At 43.1% G+C, this 24135-nt stretch overlaps 1 protein-coding gene across 2 annotated transcripts in view; it reads left to right on the top strand.

Annotated features, from left to right (window-relative positions):
- The first annotated feature begins 13658 nt into the window (after window positions 1–13658).
- Window positions 13659–24135, top strand: part of PLCH2 (phospholipase C eta 2) — a 276235-nt gene continuing 265758 nt past the window's right edge. Inside the window, exons 1-2 of one of the 2 annotated variants that reach the window (XR_010923478.1) lie at window positions 13659–14168; window positions 20551–20737. Coding sequence is in view for 1 of the 2 variants with exons in the window: in XM_067567156.1 (XP_067423257.1) it covers window positions 14060–14168 (109 nt within the window). In the remaining variant the exon portion in view is untranslated. Of the gene's footprint in view, window positions 14169–20550; window positions 20738–24135 lie in introns of those variants that run through there. The other variant, XM_067567156.1, reaches the window with a different exon arrangement.

Genomic DNA, 24135 nt, shown 5'->3' with positions numbered 1-24135 from the left:
AGTGCACTCAGGAAGTTGAATGTGTAAAAGGGATGGACAGAAGAGAGTGAAATGTGAGGTTGCATCTTGCTAAGTGATATGAAATGGGTAGGAGACTGGTGCTGTTGCTTCCACTAGTGGAGAAAGGCTTGCTTCATGGTCATGGAAGTTTATCACTTCAGAATATCTAAGTGGTGGACTGAATAATATCATGATTGGGTTTTGCTCCCTGGGAAGAGCACTCTTCTTTGTTCCCTACAGTTTCTGTATCCATTGTCCTGCTCCTCCTCTTAGACAGGCCCCCACATCCTCTCTCTGGAGAGCGGATCCGCTGTTCTGATGTGTCAGACTTGTCTCCTGGTGCTGTTTATTGTGTCTTTAGAGACCAAAAGCACCCTCCTCCCCACTCTGGCTTGGAGAAGGGCTCCTCTCCCCTTGTGGCTGTAATTAGACACCCGCGGCTGGCCTGTGCCAGCTGACTTGGGCTCATGGGGCTTGAGCTAAGAGGCTGTTAAACTGCGGTGTAGGCATTCAGGCTCGGGCCGGAGCCTGGGCTGTGAGACCCTCCCACCTTGCAACTCGAGCCCAGTGAGCCTGAATCAGCTGGCATGGGCCAGCCATGGATTTTTAATTGCAGTACAGAAATACCCTTAGAGAGCAAACTCTTGATCCTAGTGGGATTCTTTATGGCAGGGAGTGGGGATGGCCCAGCTATGAAAATCCTAATTAAACATGTTATCTGTGTCTTCCCCTCTTAAGAGCGAGTCGTTCCCTGGACTCATGGAGAAGAGCTCTCAGATGGTGAGAGGGTTGGCAAGGCAGAATGCAGGAAGCGCTCAAAGGGCTCAGATAGTTTCTTCGGGCGATAAACTATGAAACTATCAGATCTTCTAGTCTGACCTCTGCACATCATAGGCCACTAAATTTCACCCAGGTACCCCCTGTGTTGAGCCCAGTGACATTAGATAGACCCAAGGCCTTTCAGTCCTCAGGAGGCTGAATGGTTGTGTGCTACAGGCAAAGAATAGGAGAGCCTGAGGTGCCACCATTGCCTGGGGCGCCTGCAGTGGCAGGAAATTGAGTGGGTCAGACATGCCCAGGTAATCATAGCAGGAGAGCCATAACCCATGCTACAGAGGAAAGGAGAGACCCCCTGCAAGGTCTGTGCCAATGTGATTTCAGGCCAGGAAAACTCCCTCTCTGTCCCAAATGTGACTCTCAGTATAACCCTGAGCAAGCTATAATAAGGATTTACAACCTGCTGCCTCCAGCTTGCGTGGCATCTGGGGGTGAGCCATCCACCTGCAGTGGCGACAGCGTTTAAACATGAAGAGCATGAGTGAGCTGAGAAACGGGGTAACAGCCAACCTCCAGCTACTCTAACAAAACAGCAGGGCTTTTAACATAGTATTCTGGGTGAATTTACCTATTGTATGTAACCCACATGAGAGTCACACCTACAGCTCTCACAATGCTTTTGACAGCAACGCCTCCATCCTAACAGAGCTCTCTGGGCACCGCCAAGCAAGGAGCTGCTGTGCTGACAGAAATAGCCTATGGCAGTGGAAAAAGACAGGCAAGGGAGGGAGAGTGCACACACACACTCACACAATGACTCCATCTGCAACTTCTCTCTGCACTGTTTGTCCTGAAGGTACCTATGGGACATGCTGCCTGCATTGCAAACCATGAGGGCTGCGCATTCAGCTGATTCATTCGTGCTCTTCGCAGTAACAGTGGAAATGTAAATCAGCTGTCAGTTTGTGAGACAGCAATATTTGGCCTTAACTACACTGTAAAGAGATTATAGCTGAGATGTTCAAAGGCTGTAAGGGAGCCAGGCATAGAGCACCATTAAATTCCAGTGTGATTTGGACCCTGGATTCACTTGAACCCTTCTGAATAATCTCAGCCCACACATTCAAGCCACAAGACAGCCCAGGGAGTCAAGAGGAGCAGGTCTGGGACACCCCTCCCTACCCCCTCAAGGTTTAACAGACTCATCTTCACACCATCTGCTGTCTTCCATTTAAGTCTCTTCAGGTGGCATTGTAGCAGTCAGTATTTCAGGATGGACCCAACCCTCTTTTCATGCCCTCTTCTGCTGGACTTATTGCAGGAAGGTCACAGGAAGGTATTTTTATCTCACTAACATCTCCAGTTTTGAAGTGTCTTGTGATTCACCTTTACTTTGACTTTCCTGCAAGCCTTATGCAGTTTTTACACATTAAAGCAATGCTTTGCATATCTATAGCTCCTCTTCATTTGGGATCTGGAAGCTCTCTATGAACTCTCATTAAGCCTCACAGCAATGCCCATTGTGAAGTATTATTGTACCCATTTTATAGGTGGGCAAACACATGCATAGATTTACCCAAGGATATTTAGTAAATTAATGGAGCTGTAGTGCAGTTAATGACAGTAGTCCTGCCATTAGTCTTGCATCCCAGTCCTATGATTTTTAACTCCTAGACTGTTCTCCTTGTAGCTGTTCTGAAGGCTAGGGGTCATATACTCTTACACTAAAATTATGTGCTGCTATAAACTATATTGATAGATCTCTACCTCTGAGATCCTCCTATGGAAAATGCAAATCACAGATGTGCAAGCCATATTCACTCTCCCACTCTCAGATGACAGATTATTGTCTGAAACTGGCTCCTGCAAATTACCTGTTGACTCTGACTGTGCATTCCAGCTATGTCCCATTACCAGCCCTGTTTCATGCCTTCCCCCAGGAAATAAAGCCATTCTCTTCCCTTGCACATGAAAACTGAGGTGAATCAAACACTGTGGTTTCCTGTCTCTTAACTCACTCAGTGAATCACTTTCTAAGGCTATGTCTGCACTACCACATATGTTGGCAATATTTATGTTATTCAGGGATGTGAATATTCCACTCCCCCTGAGTGACATAAGTTACACCACCATAAGTGCTAGAGTGCACAGCGCCATGTTGGTGGGAGAGCTTCTCCAGCTGACATAGCTTATGTTGCTTGCAGGGGTGGGATTTTTTTATGTCGATGGGAGAGCTCTTTCAATCATAGCTAGCGGAAGTGTGTTTCCTGGAGCTGAAAATCACACCTTCAGCTCAAAGTGTAGACATATCTGAAATTTCTTGTTTCAGATCTTTACTTGCACCCAGGGTGATCTTTGCAAGCTCTTTGGGGCTGGCCCTGTTTTTATGTTTGTACAGTGCATAGTGCATGGGAGTCTCCAGGTGCGACTGTAATACAAATAATAAGTATCCTAAATAACCAGTTGAACTGCTCAGAGCATGGATGTGGTCAAGAACCTCCGAGAACTCTTGGTACTTGCTTTGTTTTAACCGCCTGTTATTTTTCAATCTCAGGTTCTAATTCAACACTTTAACTTAATACTAGCCATCTTTCCACTGCCCACTATTGTTGGACATCGCTTGGGCCACCACTTTGTGTGTTTGATACTCACCACAGGTTATAGGTATTCAAAGCTGGTCTTGTCAATCTGTAGGCCATATGTGACCCATCATGTCTAAAGTTTTATCTCTTCTCAATTCTCCATACGTAGGCCAGATAAGCACTGATCAAAGTGCTTCAGGTATACAAGTATCCATTCCATTCAGACTATCAGACTGTCTGTGCTGGGAAGTGCAGTCATTATCAGTGTTGTTAAACCTCTGATTGCTCTTTAGATCTATTCATGTGTATCAAAGAGGTCTTTAATTTGATTTAATTGAGTTTTCAAATTGCCTAGATCTGACTGTACATATATTTCTGCTGTAGAATTTGTCTCCCTAGTATACGGCCAAATGATACAACTAATGGATAATTACAATTATTATGTGCCAGAAGATTACTGGAACAGCACAGGCAAAAAAGGTCTTGTCTTATATTCAGGTTGGGTGGTGATTATTATTATTATTATTTTTGCATCAATTAAGGAGATGTAAAATAGACAAAATTTTTAAAAAGTGATAGCACTTAGCAAAATGTTTATTATTTTCTCTCTGTTCCTCATTCCCCTTACATATTGGGTCTGATCCTAGCCAGTGCTGAGCAGCTTCAGAGGCATGCTGAGTGCTCTTAACCTCTGTTGACTTCAGTGAGAGTAAAGGATTCTTCCAGGAATGCTGGAATAAGCTGTTGCTCTATATCCAAGAGACTAATGGCTACTGTAATGGGCTGGTGGATGGCATCGGAATGGCTCAACTGCATGTCATGTGCCTCCTTCTGCTAATGGAGTTTCTCCTTTAGATGAAGTAGTAGGTGGACAGAGGCTGCTAAACAGATTTCAGTAATATTGAAGAGTGTGAATATTATCCAAATATGGTGCCCTGAATACAAATGGCATCAGAACCTAGTGCCTGCTCACCCTATCCTAATGTAACTGCTAATCCTTTGTGGAGTGTAAACCTCAGTTTTCATGCAGAGGTCACCTCCTGAAGAGCCATCCCATGCCTCTGAGTGATGGCTGGAATAAGAACTTGTTAGGGAGTGCCTCCAATCCTAAACCTTCTGGGAAAAAAGAATTGCTGGGTCTTCTCAGGACTGAACCTGAACCAATGGCCTCTCTATGCTCTGATTCCTGAGTTCGCACAAGGAATTGCTTAATTCCTATTCACCCATACAGGCTGGATAACAATGTTGATTGATTTTCTTTCCTTTGTTCTGGGGGCTCCTTTGTGACTTTTGTTATAGGATCATTTTGCTCTCTAGGCTTCAGTGTTAGCTAGTGAACAGCAGCATTTATTTAAAAAAAAAAAAAAAAAAAAAAAAGAAAGGGAAAAGGAAAGAGAAAGAAAGAAATCAAATAAGAGAGGGTTAAAATGACCCTCCCAAAACACATCAGGGCAAAGGGGAAACTTATTGGGTTGCTTCTCTCTCCTCTCCTTCCATCTTTCCTGGGTTTGTGTGTTCAGGGACCTATCTTCTGATATGTCTATAAAGCACATGACACATTTTAGGGTACTATACGCTTTTAGGGCCAGATTTGTGTCTTTCAAGTATGTCTGGAGCATGTAGCTGCAGTTCTGCAGGAGGAGCTGAGCTAGGACATAATCCCTTGAACCACAATTCCCTCTTCCTCTCCCTGGCGTGCAGCCTGCACTGTCACTGAAGGGCATCGATTGGCATTGGTGGAATCTAGATTTAGATTGGTAGAATCAATATCTGAATTTTTTTCTCGGATATAGTCACAGATGGGCTCTCATATCTGACATCAAACTATTAGAATCCTTAGAAGAGTAAAAGCGTTTCCCATGGAATCTTGCAAATTTCATATTGTACTATTCAGAATGAAGCCTGAAACTTCCAAGTGCCTCATGAGAGAAACTGTCAGCCAGCATCTTGTTTGTTGCCAACCAATTCCCTGTGCGTTCTATGCACAATCTTCTAATACACTTCTGATTCCCCCCACCTCCCCATTACTGAGAAATGCTGGTGCTTTGGCAATTGTGCAGTGTGTTGCTTTGCCATGTCAATTTCAGGCTTAAGGTGTCTGTGAGCTGGTTATCAGCAAATAGAGGCCTAAACACTAGGAGGCCTGCTGGTAGCTCTTGGTAAGTAAGAAAACAGATCACATGATGCAAATGTAGCTGGCTTCTGCATATTCGCTTCCCTGGGTTCATCTTCCAAAAACTGCTGTAATGTTAAATTTAGATTTGTAAAGCAGATGCTAAAATACATGTTATATAAGCTTATTGGTATAATTGGACTCTTCAAGCCTGGACTGAATAATCTTTAGGCTTAATAACCCATGTTTAATTATTTGAGGAAAGAATGTGTAATTACATCATTCACCAAAAATGCAGGGCTACTCCTGCATTGCATACATGCCCTTTCAGCTCTAGTTGTAAGAAAGACCTGCCTAGATTTAGAAGGTTTTCTCCAGAGGTACACTGGATCAACCGTGTTTAGATTTTAATCGAAAGACCTGGCTGTTAGAGCAATGCTCCAATAAGGTCCTTTGACATTGTTTGCTTATTTTATTTTTTAACCAAATCATGTTGCCACCTGGTTCAGTGTGATGCCAGTTTATTATGTGCATGCTCTGTCCACATGGAAATGGAATGCTACATCATGCCCAAAGGTGTGGGTTTACCCACTTGTCCCATAGTTCTAAAACAGCCTGCTTCCCTTTTGGAGTTGCCGTGGATGTGAAACAACTTGCCTGGACTAGTAAATAGCTCCATTGGAATTGCCCAACACATGATTTTGCATTTTTTAAAGTGAACGAGCAAGTCATGGGGAATAGCAGCTGATGTTAAAAACAAACCCCAAATTTCACTTGCTAATGCTTCTAAGTATCTCGTTGGTATCATTTTTTGATCTCCCTTCCTTTTGATCTGCTTTTTGATCAGATTCAAATTAACCTGGTGTCTTGTTTTGTGAATTTTGCATGTGCCATGTACCATAGCTATTGTATTATTTACTCTGAGAAGGAAATCAAAGCTGATCTGTGTGCCATTAGACACTATGCTGTAGTAAACACCAAAACATGTCCTTTTTCAAGTGAGATTTAAAATTCTTTATTTGCAGTGTTCAAAACAATGGCAAAGGTGATTAGTAATGGGATACACAGCCTTTCATCTCCTGGGTTTATGTATCCTTCCATGAGGATTCCATTCCTGTTGTCTTCCCCGGAAATGTTGGGTGTGACGCGATGGTAGGATATAGCCCTGAGCCTGGGTCACTACTACAAATCCTGGTACTGTGGGTCTCACCAAACCTCTGCAGGTTGTTAATCTCTGCAGGTTGCTTGGTGGCTTGTGTCAATGACCTTGTGGTCTCATGAGAGTTGCTAGTGTGCAAGAGCCCTTGTCATTAAAAACTATCGGTGACTATGATTCAGGCAAGCATTCCTATGCAAGAAAGTCATTTAAACATGTGCTTAACTCCCATGAAAGCCAGTGGGCCTTAAGCACATACTTAAAGTTAAGCACAAGTTTAATGATTTCCTGATCTGGGGGACCACACTTTGTGTTGTTTGTGTTCTGGATCAGAAAGCTCTGAGAATGGGCCCAGAGACTTAACATTTCTCTTCATTTTAGTTGCAGCTCCATCAATCCATGCTAGTAGAGGATGGTGTGGGGGAACACTCTAATTGTGACAATCCTGTTCGTTCCTACTCTGACTGTCATGAGCCCTCAAGTACCCGGCTTTCGTCCACCTCCCCCATTGTTCTCTATGCACTTGTATATCTATGTTTCCTATTTACTGTATCATTCTACCTCTGCATCTGACGAAGTGAGCTGAGTCTCATAAAAGCTTATGCCTACAAAAATTAAATGTGTTAGTCTTTAAAGTGCCACAGAACTCTTGTTGTTTTTGCTGTTCGTTCTAGGGATTCAAACTATTAATTAAACACTCGTGTCTTGCAGTAGTACTCACAGGCCAACCAAAGATGGTCCCATTGTTCGAGGCACTGTACAAATGCAATAAATAGCAGTCCCTGTCCCAAACATTGTATATCTAAAATACAGGACATGAGGAGGCTGAGACAGACAAGCAGGCTGCCATCGGGGAAGATGGGGTAACTAAAATATTAGGGTGTGTACAATTCTTAGCCTGTCAGGATGAAGAGATGAACTGAAGACTTCACTTCCCAGCTGATGTCAATTTGTCACCTTTGCCAACAGGTGTTTTTTTACATAGTTAGTTACCAGGCATTTGTGCAAATACTTATTGATTTAGTAAAACAGAAAGTTGGTCACTATTTAAAAAAAACACTTCCTTTTAGGCAGTGTGGGATAGAGGATAGGGCACCAGGCTGGAACTTGGAAGATTGGGTTCTATTTCTGGATATGCTACTGACCTGCTGGGTGACTTGCTCTGTGCCTCAGTTTCCCCTTATATAAAATGGGGACAATGGATACTGACATCCTTGCTTTGCACTCTACTGATGAAAAGCACTAAATCAGAAATAGACGACGGTAGTGTATCTTGCATGGTATGTCAAAGGCACTGCATTGTAGGGAACATGTTTCATGTGTATGTAACTTTAGCTTCATGTCAGTGAAGTTTGCGTAGCCTAGCACTGGGAGAATGTGAATGGCTCCAGACTAATGACAGTGAATTTTCTTTAAGGTAAATCCCCAGGAATCTAACTGTGAACACCTTCTTCTGGCAAAACTCTTTAGGCAAATTTGCTGTGACTACAGGTGGGAAAGTTCAAACCAGAACTGAGCTGAGCTACTACCTTCTGCAATAGCACTGGCGTCTTGTGTCCATACGGCGATTAAAAATACTGTGTGGGTGTAAAGTACTCAGTTTATCCCTGGAGCAGACACAGCAGGAACAGCTCAGCACAAGCTTCACCTCACACCATCCTATTCATGTGTCTCAACTCTGACCATGAGGGACCGTTTCTTGGGGCATTGTTCAAAGTCCATTCAGTCACCGTTTCTGCTGAGGTTCCCAATGAGGTGGGCAATTGTGGTGGTGGTTTTGTGATATGGACACCAGTGGCCAGACCATCAGCTAGTGTAAATGGGCACTACCCCATTGACTCCACTGACACTTCAGCTGTTTACACTAGCAAAGGGTCTGGCCCCTGGATCTTAACCACCAAAGAAATTCACCATTTGCATTCTGTTAAACTGTCTGCACAGATTAATTGTCCATCCTTCCATTGGGATCCAATGGCTCAGTCATGGCTGCCTGGGGAAGATGGGGACAAAGCTGTGCTCTGTGTTCAGAGATGGCCATTCAGCTTTGCTACAACTCCAGCAGGTTTACTGAGGCTGACAAAGCCCGGGAGAGAACCTGGGCCTGGCCTCAAGAACGTGGGCCCAATTCATGACTGTGGGACTGGAATGTGAAACATGCAGCTTTTGCATGAAACCAGGAGACACTTTGGGGATTTTGACTGAGCTATGCTTTGAGGCTTTGGATATTTTGTTCTGAATTGAAGGCAAATTTCAGGGAATGAGAACCACACCTGTTTTAAGCCAAGAAAACGTACTAGCGAACCCCTTAGGAGGGGCATCCACGGGGCCAGATCCTCCGCTGGTGTAAAGCATTGTAGCACAATTGGCAAGAAGACAACTGACACCAGCGGAGGATCTGGCCCACTGAACTTTACCTTTGTCTGAAGGAGACACTGCTTGGTGTGTAATTAGTCACGGTGATTGTACTTCCTGGAAGGGAAGTGGAACCGGGAGGCCACTTGAACAGATTCTAAAGCAAACAGCTAGGAGTGTTTGGCAAAGCAATTGCCACCTAATTCAGCTCTCTGAAGAGTGGATGGACAGATCCTGAGTCACTTTTAAGCATTTCCTTCTCTCCCTGGGATTCATCCAGGAAGCCACAGTTCCTTTCGTTAAACATGCAGTGTACACATGAGTGTACAACCTTCAGTGTGGAACAGGCATGAAGGATAAGTTACTTACATGATTGAAGACACCAGCTAAACTCTCCTGCTCAGAGGCCAGGCCTGTTTTTCAGCTCAGGTCCTCATTGTGCAGATGCATAGAGCAATGTGCCAGCATTGCTGCAGCAGAGCAATTAAACGCTCTTCTGGCTTCTGCAACTCAGGCTTTCATGTTTTTCTCTCTGACTCCTACACATCTTGGCTGACCTATGGAGGCACCTTTTGACCAATCTCTCAGTTCTTCCCCAAAGATCTAAGAAAGCTCTGAGGCCTCTCTCTTTTCTCACCCATATCGTTTAAGTCAGGAGCCACCTCCACTGGCTGTAAATGAGAGCTCATGCATCTTTCTTGTTATGGGCCAGCAACTTCTCCTGTGTCCCAGGTTTTATCTATCCTCACTGGATAATTGCCCACACAGTCCACTGTGGCAGGCTCAGCAAGTCTCTGAAGATGTCCACCGGGCAGGGTGTAAAAATTAGACAAGAAGTAATAAGGTGCCACTTCCCAAAACATGAGAGAGGCATGAGGTGTAAGAGCAACATAAAGAAAGATTCTGACACAGGATCGTATCCTCAGGCCTTTGTTGAGGCACACTCCCAGTGCAAACTCACTGACTTCAGTGGGAGATTGCCTGGCTAAGGGCTTAAGGGTTTGGCCTATAGTAAATATTGCTAACATAACCTAAGAGCAGCTTCGTTTCACTGTACAGTATTCACATACCTTAGCGATGTCTCAGTTCTGGATAAGGTGATGGTACTAAGAGTTCTCAGCAACTGTTAGCTTTTGCAGGAACTTTGTTGTCCCTGTGTAAGCATGGCATCCTTTACTCATTTTGGGTCTTTGTCACAGCAAGGGTCTGATACTGACAGGGTGATTAGTCAGCGTGAGATAAGCATCACATGTACTGTAATTCCTAGATCTACGCTGAAAGTGGGGTGACAGCCTCAAATGTGGAGTCTGACTTTTTAAAAACCAGATGCACGATTGCTTGCCTACTGTCTGTACTCCGTTACAGGAACTGCAACATACAAATAGCCAGTTGTGCTCACAGATGTCGTCTGTCCATTTGCACTCTCAATTATTTTCCTGTGTGTAACAGCTAACGTACAGTTCCGTAAGAAGGTTTCTGATCTTTTGTACATTATATTATTACTATTTGTATTTCTGTAGCACTTAGGAGCTCCAGTTGTGGACCAGGACCCTGCTGTTCAAACAGAAAACAAAAAGGCTGTCCCTGCTCCAAAGATCTTACAATTTAACTATAGGACAAAAGATAGCAGGTGGATACAGAGGGGGGAGCACAAAGAAATAAGGCACTGGAGTGCGTTTATTACATGGGGCTATGTATTTTGATGATCCATTTGCAGAATGCATGGTAGCTTGAACCAAAAGTGGCTTCAGATTTTCCTTCCTCTACTAGAAAGTGTGTGTCTGCCTGTGTGACAGACAGATCAGGCACTGCTTTCTCCCATGACTCCCACACTGAAAGGCAGACACAATGCTGTTCTTTCTTTGACTAGCTCTTCCCCAGCTGCTTAGGATTCTGGAGCGCTCTAGAAATGCTGTTGCGGAGGACTGGTTGTGGGAGGTGGAGCAGTGGCTGTGCGTCAAAGTCTCTTGTGCTCTTATGTTTGCTCTAAGACATTGTTAGGGATGGTGTTTGGAGACAAGCCGAAGCTTGCAGAGATTTCCTTTCCCTGGGTATATGCAAAGCAAAGGGCAATATATCGTAACATTTAAAAAAAGAGATGGAAACTTGACATGCATGAAGGAGAGTCCGGGCGTCTATTAAGTGAGGTGACCGATGCTGGTGTTCTGGATCCTTTAGTGGAGGAGTGGTGATCATGGCTGGATGGATAATCCTAGAGACTGAAGTCTTCCAACCACTAAACAGATGCGGCCTAGGCAGTGGCAGTGCAAGTTTCCCACACTAGCTTGTTAAACTGTCTTGGCACTGAGCAGGATGAGATTGACTCGAGGGATGGGGGTGGAATTCGGTCTCCATAACCCATTCAGTTTTCCACCTCTCTGGTGGAAATGCCAACAAGGAGGCCTGTCAGTGGCCTCTGAAGCTGGGTGTTGCCATGTGGAAGCTGACATCTGTGGATGGGAACGAAAACCACGCACCCATTTAAAGTATATATATATATTTTTTTTTGGTATTATAGTAGTGTTTAGAAGCAGCTGTTGGGGATCAGTACCCTATTATGCAAACACCCACCAGAAAGATGGCCCATACCCCAAAGAGTGTACAGACTGCTCTGGGTCACTGCCCAGCTGGGTAGCCTACAGCTTAATACCAATTCCTTCAGAGATATGCTCTGACACAGTATCTCTGGGGCGGATACTGTCCTGATCCCACTTCCCCTTGCCCCATATGGTATTTAGTGGAAGCACTGAGAAAGGAACGGCTGCAGCCTTCTCCATGTGAGAGCATCTAGACAGATGATAAATATTTAAAAGTTTTTAACTAGCTGCACTGGAACTGAACCCAGTAGTTCTGATGTTGCCAGCGCTGTCCCAACAGGGGACCCTCACGCCCCAGTGAGAGTTGACTTTGGGTGGGAGGCGGATGATGCAAATGAATCTGGCCAACAAGGAGTCCCGCCTCCTCTCTGCTGGCTCCACAGAAGGGGAATGACTGATGGGGTGTTGGGGAGAGTTTGCAGTATAAGGACACTGCTGGGCTGGGAAAGGTGTGGGCATGGCTAAAACATGCCTTGTGGTGGAGAAGGATCAGGAGTGATTGTATTGAACATAAAGGATATGGAACACTTCTCTTCAGCAAGGCTTCTGGATGCAGACAGACTCTGTGACTCTTTCAGCTTCTCTCGCTTGTGGGCTGACTGCAGTCTGTGCTACCTAATGTCACCGCACAGGGTCTCTGCAAGTCCTGGCCTGGGATCAGCGGGGTGGGTGGGGTGGGTGGGAGGAGACTGCAGGGATTGTAGGGGGTGGCAATGATAGTCTTGGCACCTCGTAGAGCCACATTGTGCTTGCACACACCCATGCCAGCATATTGGGATCTCTCCTCCATCCTGAGAGAAGCAACCCCACAACCAAAGGATGCCCTGGCTCCTGGTGAGATCCCATCCCATCTGGGTATAAAAATGCTATGGTTTCAGTGGCATTAACATTTTCCACTTCTTAAATATTGCTAAGCCCTGATGTTCCATATGTGAAGGAACTGTGCATTCAGCCCATTGTCTGGGGATTAGCTTGCTGGCTGATGCGTTCCTTCCTCCAAGGTACTGGGACATGATAGAGGGGGGAGAAAAGGCTTGCAGCTTTGGAATACGGAGAGGAAACTGTTCCTGTTGCAGTTGGATGAGGAAGGCCCCTCTCACTTTGAATTGGCACATGCTGGAAAAGGGACAAGTTTGAACTAGATTTTTGTTTTGCTACAATCAAAATACCTTAATGTTCCCGCCTCCCCTCTTGGAAATTCTGTACTGATGCCTCATTGCCATCTCTGTCCTAAAGTTCACTTCAAATTAGATCTCTGTTTTTACAGCAAAACCTGTCAGGACAAGGTTCCAGGGCTTAACTTGTAATTAAAAGCTGGAAGAGACTCCCATGGAGTCCAACAGTTAGTGTTTAAACAAGAATCACAGTTTTCTTCCGCAGCCTTTTCTGATCATTGCGTCAGAGCCGACTTTCTAATCCTTTTAAGAGGAAGGAGGCCAGGGGAAATGTGTGTGGAGCGGAAAGCCACATCTCCTGCAGCCCATGGGAGAAGGACGGCTGGTTAGAAGGGAGGGGGCAATGCAGGTATGGAGATGAGGTGACAGCAGGTGAGAGAGAAGGAAAATGAAGATATGAAAGTTAAGGCGGGGATGGTGAACAAACAAACATCCTAACAAAAGCTGCTTCTAGCTATTTGTGTCCATTAGGGACATGATGTATTCTCGGATTTCTCCTGAAACATGATTTGCATTTGAAATGTATGTAATAAACTGTAACCACAGCAAAATGCATCTGATATTTGCTTGAGAACCTGTAGCTGGCAGAACTGATCTCTCCCAGTTTGCACTCTGACACTCTTAAATGATATGAATTGAATGACATACCAGAGTGCAATGGGGTCTACTCTCCCACCTGTGCAGGATGCGAGTTACTTTGGCCTTCCACTAGCATAACGGATCACAATCTGCTCAATGTGTGTAAGCAGGAGCAGAGTTTGGCCCACTGTGGATAATCCAGCATGGGGCTATTGTAAGCTTTGCTCTTCATGACAGAATAGTTAAGGTTATTTCGATTATTTGAAAAAAAAATCTTGTCTTCCGTAGGTGTGTAATGTGCAGTACATACTGGGAAGAGACGCCAAATTCCAACTCCTGTCACTCTCTGAACACCTGGAATGCAAAGGCCAAGGGATTCACTACATCAAGGCAGAAGATAGTGGTAATTCCTCGTTTTAGCAGCAACACCTGAACGTCTATCCTCCAACACGTATTGCAGCAATCAACAGGACTGAGACAGGACAGACTTCTGGACCTGGACAGGCTAGCTTAGAATTCGAGAGAGGAGACTCTACATGGATTCCATAGGAACCTGGGAATATTTTCTAAATGGAAGGGGAAAGCTCCTTACCTCCTGAAGATTATTTTTATCATTGGAACTGAATCCTTTGTGCCAATATGACATTTTCCATTTTCCAGCCTGACAATTGAAATAACGCTGCGTGGGTTGGTGTGGATGTTCTGAAGAGGCACTTTGAGAGGCTACAATGGCTCTGGCATCTCCAAATGTCATGCTAGGGGCCCTAGGGCAACTAGAAGAACCACCACTTGATGATAACCATCACCATTTCTTGTCTGCAAACATCATCGCAGTAGGTAAGTGAAAGCTAATTAGCCCCTGGTTTTGTTGTTTTGGGGCATTTAAAACTTCTTTTCTTGTATTTTTTCTTTTGGAAGCTATGGTCTTACATGGGCATCTAGTTTTTTTGATTACAGGCTGCACTAGGGCATCGTACTATGGCTGGCTTACAAACCATTGGGGCAGACTCTGTGATCTGCCCCACTCCCTTTGCAACACTGAGACAGTGCAGAGGGAATGTGTTGGGATCTGAAGCCACAGTGGCCAGCATGTGATCTGCTCCTGCAGTCCCCAGCTGGTATGTGGTCCCTAGGAGACCATGAACCATTGGTACAGCCCAGGACTCAGCAGAGAAGCTTGCCTTTTAAGTTTCACTGAATACTAAATGTTCCGAAAGGCTTTTGTGACCAGTCTTAGTGGCATATAAAATGCAATAGAACAATCAGTCAATATCTGTCTGTCTTGCTCACACATTCCTCACTCACATGCTCACTCACACACTTTGGACAAGCTTCTTGCCCTTTTCCACACCTCCTCCTATTGTAAAGGTCGGTAAATTAAAATGTGCACTTTCCAGCATCTTTCACCTGGGCAGTTCAGAGCACTTAACGAATAAAACCTCTGATCCCTGCCTGAGGTAGGGAAGAGGGACAGAGGGATCATGTCATGCAGCAGCTGTTTGATAGATATCTGTTCTATGGTTTAGAATACATCACTATCATCTCTAAGATTGCAGCAATGCTGTGCAACTGTTCAGCGCAGGAACTGAAAAAGGATGCAGAATCCAGTTAAAGCTACAGAGACTTTGGTGAGGCAGAATGTAACTATCTGTACTGGAATTTGCCCAGAAGCCTGGGGTTAGCTCCTGACTCTTACAAAGAGATACACAAGATCTTTAGTGACCATGAGTTGAAAGGCCTTTGTTTGACAAGATGACACCCTAGCAACACAATAATGCTGGGCCAATTCTGATTTGGAGAGAAGAATGTCCACTTACAGAGTCACTAACGCCACTTCCCATGGCATCTCTTCATTCATCTGAGGTGCCCTGTCCAGCTACTGACTCAATCCAGCCCAGTTTACCTTGGGAGAGCTAGGAGAAGCACTGTCTCTAGTGGCATGGGTACACTGTAACTGGTTTACTTAGCCAAGAAAGTTCAAATTGCCTGAATCTTTGTGTCAGCACAGTGCACAGCAACCTCATGCTAACTAATACATGGAGAGGTTGAGTCGCTTGCCCAAAGTTGCACATTGTGTCTGTGTTTCAGACAGTGTTAATACCCAATTTTTGTTTGTCTTGCAGTGTGTTTTGCTAGACCCTGGTCTATAACTCCTCCTAAATGCCTATGTCACTGGCTATCGTTTAAGGGGGTTGAAATTGGATCTATGTTTATATATATTTCTTTGCATAAAAGAGCTGCTTGCTTTGTCAGTGTTCTTAAATGCATCCCATAGAATGCATAATTGTGGGGTAATTGTGTTCTGAATCTGTGATACATAGTACCATAAGATTATTGTGATTGTAGAGATAGATTAATGTAGCAGTAAATGCAGCTTTCAAATGCTTCCCAAGCCATGCTATGCCTAATAATCTCTTTATGCAGGCAATCACATTTAGGCCTCAATAGACTGTCTTAATGTTTTTAAGATGCACTTGAATAAATGGGAACCTAAACTGTGGTCACCAGGGCTTTAATGAAGTGTTAACCAACAAGACAAACTGGGCACCCCCTCTTGTTGGAGTCTTATAATGAGAATCCATGTGTGATATCATTTCTTAATGAACCAAAATCGGCAAGCCAAGCATTAAAAAGTGGCATGTGCCTAAATTCACAGAGAGGTTAGGAAGGCAGAATAAAAGTACCCTACGTACTTACCAGTCTTCAAACAGCACTGGACTGTGTGGGGCAGGGAGGCCCTGAAACCAGCTGTGATCCACCATATCCAGTTCATGAATGGCTTAAGAGGGATGTACTTTTGGAACAAAAATTGGTCTTTATGGGAAATGAGGTCACTTATATTTACAACAGGCCCCAGATAGGGCAGTTTGGCCTCTGATTTGCTAAATGATTCAGCATAAACCCAAAAGGTCTGATTTTCAAAGGGAGGACAGTGGGCATTCCTGGAGAAATGCACATGTGCCCTTGTATCCACAGAATGCATGAGTGTTCCCAATGTGCCTTCAAAACCTTGTGTGCTCTCATGCTCCCAGAAAAATATATGATGCATTGAGTGTACTTGCAGGAAGGTGTGTGCGTGTGCATGCGCCTATTATTGCAGACACAAGAATGCAAATGCCATCTGATGTGGCCACAAAACCAATGCATTTACACATGCAAATAAGCACTTTCCAATACAAAATCTGGCAACTGTACACATAGGCATCTAAATATCTGGTTTGCTCATTCAAATGCAGGTTGTAGCAAGCAATGGGAACATGTCTTTCATCCTTCCCTTCCCCGTCCCCTACTGTGATAATTTGTCCTGAAGTGTAAACCTGACTAATAATGGCTAACAATCTTCCGAGGGAAAAGCTAAACAGTCTCTGTTAAGTTTCACCATCTGAATCTCTCACGTTGTATGTTAACAGTGGTGCCCCTGACAAATGAGTTAATTAATTGGAATATTCTCACTGGATAGGGGGCAACTTGGTGGCTTGTTCCCTTTGCTAATTAGGGTGAAATCAGTTCATATTATATGTAAAAGTGAAGCTGGCAGGAGAGTTAATTACAGGTAGGGAGTTGATTTCTCCCCACATGAGAGACAAGAAATTTAAGGCCAAATCATAACAGTCCTTTGAGGCAACCATTAGAAGTTCAGTGGAATGTGCATCTTTCTTGTGCAGGGCAAGTAACAGGAAATTGACGAAACATGAGTACTCTTGAAATCGTTACAGGGATGAGACCTGCTGATCAAGTCAATGGGCCAGAATCTTAGATGGCCTAGCTCCATTCCATGTTGGGATCGGGGCTTGAGATAGTGTACGAACAGAAAATGATGGAATGGTCCAAACAGCATGTGTTGAATTCTACTAGACACCTAAATCATTGAGTTGTCCTACAAAAAATACTCATTAGAAACCACTGGGCATCCCCTTAAAATGGCTAAATTTAAAATTGTCAGTAAATGTAGGAGGAGCTAATGCAATTTGTTGTGTGTGTGCATGGTATGGGATTCTCCCAATGTGTATGAAGTTTTGAGAAAAAAATATGGTGTTTCGTGCAGGCAGTATGGTGATGCCGGAATGAATTATGTTAGAGATCTCGGAGACTTGTCAATTATAAATAAAATGGGGAAACAACTTCTACTTTGGGCAAACTTGATGCAGCTGAAAGGGATAAGATGGGAAACACTGAGAACTTTGAATGCTACCAAATGGTATGTTGTTTTAACAGATCTGACTGGCCTTGGAAAGCATAACTTTGCAACTGAATAATTAGCAGGAGTTCAATCTTTTTTAAAGACATGGATGATTAGTGTAATTGTTTATTTGCTCTTTCTCTTCTTTAGTGGACTGTAGCATAGAAGCCAGTCTTAGAAAAAAAATCTAAATATGTGAATGATCAGCAAGACCGTATCTTGTGGGTTAGTGTCCATACCATTGCATCACATTTAACTGTGGAAAATATAAAATTGTTAAAACACACTAGCAAACAGCCTGCAAAGCTGGTGAGTGAACATAATAGGTGAACTGGGGACCTGATGCAGTGAGTTAGTACACTGATTGCTCTTTAGCTCCAGAGACCATAGCAATGTGTAGTTCCACTTCATCAGCAAGGCTAAGTAACTGGCTTTGCAAATTCTTTCCATCCTTTAGTTCGCATTTCAGTGTTTTTTGTCCATGTCCTGGGGTTTCTGCTTTTGTGGGTCTTGTGCACTCTGATCAGTTGAGTCCCTCATGAGAGAAGAAATGAGGCCAATTCTAGTAATTGTTACAAGAGGAGCATTAACCTTCAATTTACCACGGGCCAAATCCTAGCTCACTTATTTACTGAATGCTGAACTCCCACTGACTCAGGGGACTCCATAGAAATTGGCTTTGCTTTGAGCAATTGAAAAGCCTGGGAATGTAGTTTACCATTGAAAAGAGACAAGCAAAAGGGGACATGACAAAATAATGAATGGAATAGACAAGATAGATCAAAAGCTTCTGTTTTCCCTGTCATACCACAAAAGCAAGGTGACAGTGAATGAAATTGAGACATTGGCCTCCAGAGGAGCCAGTCTGAAATAGTTTATACAGGGCAAAATGCAAAGAATGGGGCAGGCAAAGCCCTAAATACTGGTGGTCTTTCTTCTATAAGACATACCAAGCCAGCAACAAACAGCTTCTGCTCACCTCACTGGTAATTCAGAAGACAAAACACAGTTTCCTTAAAAACTATCCAGCCCTTTACCTAGCACCCAGACAACCAAGTCAAATATGATGGGGATTACTGAAAATCTTTATCCATAATATGTAAAAAATTTCTACCAATCCCAAAGGATCGGACACATTACCAAAGAGGTCAATGAATCTGCTCCCTCAAACTCTGCTCAACAGCTGATGTTCTAAGTTGTGTCTGTGGTATCGGAAGCTTGTTGGGGTAGGGACCACGTCTTCCTCCATACATGAGGACAGCATTCAAGAAGCAGCAACAGTGAACAATCATCATTCTTAGGGTAAATACAGCAGCTCTCAACTCAAATGTTGGAATACCTCCGCATCAAGGGGCCTGAATATCAGCAGGTGTAGACCAGGGTTTCTTCATTGACTTATGGGAAGATTTTCCAAAACACCTAAGGAATTCAGGAGCGCAAATCCCAATCATCTCCAGTCAATGCTCCTAAATAATGTAGCAGCTTTTGAAAGTCTTCCCTAAGTCCCTGATTTACACCAGCCAACAATCTGACTCAGGATGTTTTGCTTTTAAAAATTACTCATTAGGTTTCACTTGCTCTTCATACTGTCCTCACTTCTGGATTATGAGGGGATGATTATCGAAACTCTCACAGGTTTCCACCATGCAGTGTTCCTGCTGGAACTTACTCTTTAAAAATTAGAGAAGAAAATTATTTAAGTGAATACTGATGGCTGAAAGATGCCTTTTGATAGCCATGGAAATTGCATTACCACAAGCCATAAAAAGGGACCTTTCATAAGTGATGGCAGCTATGCGGGTTCTTGTCTTTAGTTAGGCTAAGTATTCCCCCCAGTACAGCTGGACACCATCTAAACATGCTTATATCTGATCACCATCTAAATATGCTTCTTGGTTTCACAGGGAGCAGCAATTTATAAAATATTCGGCATCATTTAATAATCTGTTGTATAATTTGTTCCGTGTAATGCAAGATAATCATCTGGCCACATAAAAGAACCCCAGATTGTTCCAGCAGTGCTTTTTACTTTTTTCAAAATAAATGATAATACAGACTCTTAATTGTATGAAGAGTGAGAGGAAATGGACTGTTTCAAAACTTCCTGCAGAAGCAATTAGAGTTTTAAGTTATCATGTGAAGACATGCACGCTTTCAGCAGTGTTTGTCGTCCTGGTCTGTCCTTAGGCCTATTGTTCCCATTTCTAGAAGGTAAGATATGATTATAATTTGCGGTGCACAATAAGATTCAGGCCCCAATCCTGCAAGTTGTTCCATGTGGGCAGATCCCTGCATCAGTGCAGAGTCCCAATGGCTTAAACAGAGGAAGTACTTGCAGGATCCCAGCCTAAGTGTAGTCCCTTATGAAAAAATCCTGTCGAATTCAATGAAGAATGGTAACTCTTCTGTGGGATATATTAGACTGTCTCGCAGCAATACAGCTATAGATACAAATAGTGATATTATTCTCTATTCAACTCTCTTTGCACTGGATTACTTCCTATAGAAAGGATATTTATTAAATTTTGTAGAACCCATTAAATGTCTGCTCTAGCTGTATCTGTTTTATCCAGTTTATCCAGTTCAGCAAAGCTCTTAAGCATGTGTTCCAATTAAGCATGTGCTTAATGCTTGACTGAAGAGGGATGGACTGAAGCATGTGCTTAAATACGCTAATGAACTTTAATTCCATAGGACATTTCCATAAGGTTTGTCAGTTTATTGTTTGATGCGTTCTGTGTTCAGAATACTGAGTGTATTATCCAAAGTCCATAGAAGTCAACTGGACTTCCTTAAATGCAGACCTTGCAGGGTTAGGGATACTTGGTGAAATTTACTCCCATGTAGGGGGGGTCAACACAAAGGTAAGGCAACGCTTAAGCCCTAACAATGGCATTGAAGTGGATTTAAATGGTGCACAGGCCCCGAGCTGACCCTCTGATCTCTCTGGACTCTTACATCTTAAGCCACTATGATTTTATAGTATCAGTGAAAAAAGAGAAATATTCAAACTCTAAATATGTTACTCCTTTTTTAAAGAAAGAAAAAGAGAGAAAGCAAGAGGACAGAAGAAAAGAAATGCAAAGTATTGTGTTGGTGCATGAATGAGTGACACATATTAAGATATGATGAGAGATAGCAAATGTAGACTGTATGCATCTATAGATTGGGAAAAGCTGGGAAATGTATATAAAAGTATTAATTAAAAGTAAATCTTACTAATGAAGCCATTGCACTAAAAGTTTTTTTGTTTGTTTGTTTTTGTTTTTTGGCCATCAGCATTTGTAGTAATAACCATTTCTTATTCACGCTGAAATCCAGAGTGATTGATAGATATCCTATACTGAGGTGTGGTTCCCAAGGGGAGCTTATATTTAGCTCCATTAGCATTTACATGGACACCTCACTTCAGAATTCTGACAGTAGATGTGTGTACATACACACACTCTCTCTCTCTCGACTGGATGTCTTAAAAATCTGGCACTATTTTATAAATAAGATTATGTAGCAGTTGTAGAATGTGTTGCATGTTGAGAGCACTGCGCAGACATTTAGGACTTGATCCTTCAAACACTTAAGGAAAGGTACCTGCATGCTTATGTGAGCAGTCCCATTAACTTCAATGGTACTCTTTTCATGAGGAAAGGTATTCACGCACTTAAGATTTTGCAAGATTGAGGCTTGACTAGCTATTCAGTCCCTTACAGCATTGTTGTGAGGTTGCTGGGTAAATAGTAGTATCTCCATTTTATAGATGGTGAGCCTGAGGCATGAAAGGGGGAGGTGGCTTGCCCAAAGCTAAAGAATAAGTTGGTGGTAGAGCCAGGAGTAGATAGCAGGATCTCTTGACTCCCAGTTTTGTGATGATTCCTGGGCACAGCAGGGAGCTAAGGGTTGTAAAAATTATATGCGTGGCCCTCCAGCCGAAAAGGTTGGAAACTACTGATCTACCTAATATGCTCCATCATTTCCCTCTGCTGAATGGAATGTCCTTTCCACGCCAGCTGGAGTGGATGTAATTGTCTCTCCCTAGTGGCTGCAGCGAACAAAAGTGACCCCATATACTATCATGGTAGAGTTAAGATTATTATTTATATATTCCAGAGGTCTAGCATCACTTCCCAAATGTAAATATCTGTCATATTATTAGTTCTAGATTTTCAAAATTTAGGTTTATATTACAAGCATAAAGTGCTGTCTGTTGCACTTATTGAGTATGTCCTTAATGGAATCCAGTAAGTTGTACTAACCTTTTAAAAAATCGAATGCTTATTTCTTGATCTGAGAACACACGGTATTCTGGGTCTGTACAGAAAATCCTGTTCCCCCTGAGATCTATAACAGTTTTTAGCTTCTGAAATAAAATGGTTTTGGAGCAGAGCTGCACAGCTGCTGACAGAACTGATTATTATTATTTATTCATTTTAGGATTTCTGTCCATTTTTATATTCTATTCACCCTAAGTTTTGTGATGTTTCAGACCTCTCTCTCTCTCGTTTGCAAACCACACTGACAATGATAGTTTTCTTTTTCTCTCTTGTAAATTAGGTTTGCAAGGGATTTGAAAAAGAGATAATGGAATCACAGAAATTTAGAGATGAAAAAGATGCATTAGATCATCTAGTCCGTTCCCCTGCTCTCAGCAGCACAGGATTAAGAAGAGCAATTCTGCTTGCCGCTACATTATATAAACTATCTTGCAGGAGGATATTTTTATTTTTAGGATAGATTATATTTTTGGAGCCTCTCAAACAATAAGTACTCTTTATATGTAGAAACATTACAGATGGCTGTACTTAAGTGTGTTTTTATTGGGGGTGTGTGTGTGTGTGTGTGTGTGGATAAAGCGTGTAAAGGGATGCCATGAAAAATAACTGGTAGGAGCCAACAATATGTTTATAGTCTCTGTGCAGCTCTTGCAACATTCCAGGGAAAGTGGGCCTGATCCCAAACAAAAGCTGGCCTTCTGCAAAGGAATCCTTCTGCAGCCCTGCTTATGAGCTTACTTGCACCCACTAGAGTGTTTTGTTTTTATTCCTAAATTGCTTTTGTGGCTCAGACTGATCATTGTGTAGCAGTCACCATCCTATTGCACCCTTTGCTCATTTCAGCCTTTGCATTACAATAAGTGCAAAGCAAAGCAATCCTCATTGCACTGATGATGTTGCTGTTGGACCATTGCCTCTGCTAATGACCAAAGAACGAAGGCAAAAAACTCTCTCAGAATGCAACAGGCCACTTGTTCCATCTGGCATATGGTGAGGGGGGATGACTTCTAGAACCCTGTGTTGATTGATCAGTTCATACTCTGAAATATGAGGTTCCATCTGGCTCAGGTAGGTGAGCATATGCACAAGAAATGGGTTGAAGGAAAAGAGGTACAAGATGAGGTCCCTAGCTGATGTAAATCAGCGTAGCTCCATTGATGCTAGCCAGAATATCACCAGATGCTCCTGCATCTTGATTCATCGCTCTCAGTGGGGCTTGAAACCTCTGTGTTATCTGTGATTTCCCCCTCTCCTCCCACTTTTGTCAATTAAAAACAGTAACTGCTTCTCAGAGCTGTTGTGTCCTAAGGGAGGGAAAATGCCCCTTTTCTGTGTGGGTCATGACTAACTGGTTGATCAAACGTATTACTAAGATCCTGGATATGTGGCTGCTATTGATCAGTTTGCTTGCTAATGGCTAGGTGTCCTCAACACAGCAGCATTATTAGCAAAGTCAACATCAAGACGGATGTGGCAAGTTCAATAATCCTCTATTTCTGAAATACGCTGTGACATGTCCAGGCCTACTTTGCCATTTAGATATGATGAAAGATTGCTATGCACAGACATGCAAATCCCCATTCACTTTGAGTAACCATGCTCCAGGCTTTGGGGGGAGGTTCTGGTAAGACAGCCTTGGCTATGAGAAGATAGCGCACTGCTTGTCCATATGGGTCATACCAGTGGTATAGCAGGGTTTTGCATCCAGGGCTACGTGAAGCACGACTGCATGAATGAAAGGCTGTTTGAATTGACATCAGCTTTCTGAATGCAATGTTAATTGAAGCTGGATCATCGTGAACTCCCTCTGTGTCAGGAGTGAGATTTGAAACTAATGCTAGGATGTACTAGTGACGTGTGTAGTGGGGAGGGTACTTGCTTAGGCTTTCTTATGTAAGAAAATATAAAATGACACATCTCTTTATTGTTAACGTTTTTCTAGGGTGTTTCAATGTAGTTTCAACCAGTTTATTGTGATGCTAATGTGTAGTCATTGGACACCGTAGAATCCATAAGGCCAAATCTTGAAGTCTTTATTCAGTCATTACTCAGAAAAAAATCACTGGCTTAAATAAGAATTTTATCTTAACAGAGACTGACTGAAAATGGAGTAAAGACCTTAGTCTAGTGGATAAAGTGTTAGTCAGCAAGCCCTAGGTTCTGTTCCCAGTTCTGTCTGCTGCGTGACCCTAGGCAAGTCACTTTGCCTTTCTCTCCCAATCCTTTGTCTTGTCTATTTAGATTGTTAACAGGTACTGTCTCTCAATGTGAGTTAGCACAGTGCATAGCGCCCCAATCCTGGTAGGGGCCTCTACCCATGACTGAAATATAAATAATTATAAAAATAAAGATAGCA

This window comes from Emydura macquarii, unplaced genomic scaffold (genome assembly GCF_026122565.2).
Source record: "Emydura macquarii macquarii isolate MOO-44397 ecotype Brisbane River unplaced genomic scaffold, CSIRO-AGI_Emac_v2 contig_2768, whole genome shotgun sequence".
Lineage (NCBI taxonomy): Eukaryota > Metazoa > Chordata > Testudines > Chelidae > Emydura > Emydura macquarii.
This window is presented reverse-complemented; position numbering and strand designations above follow the sequence as displayed.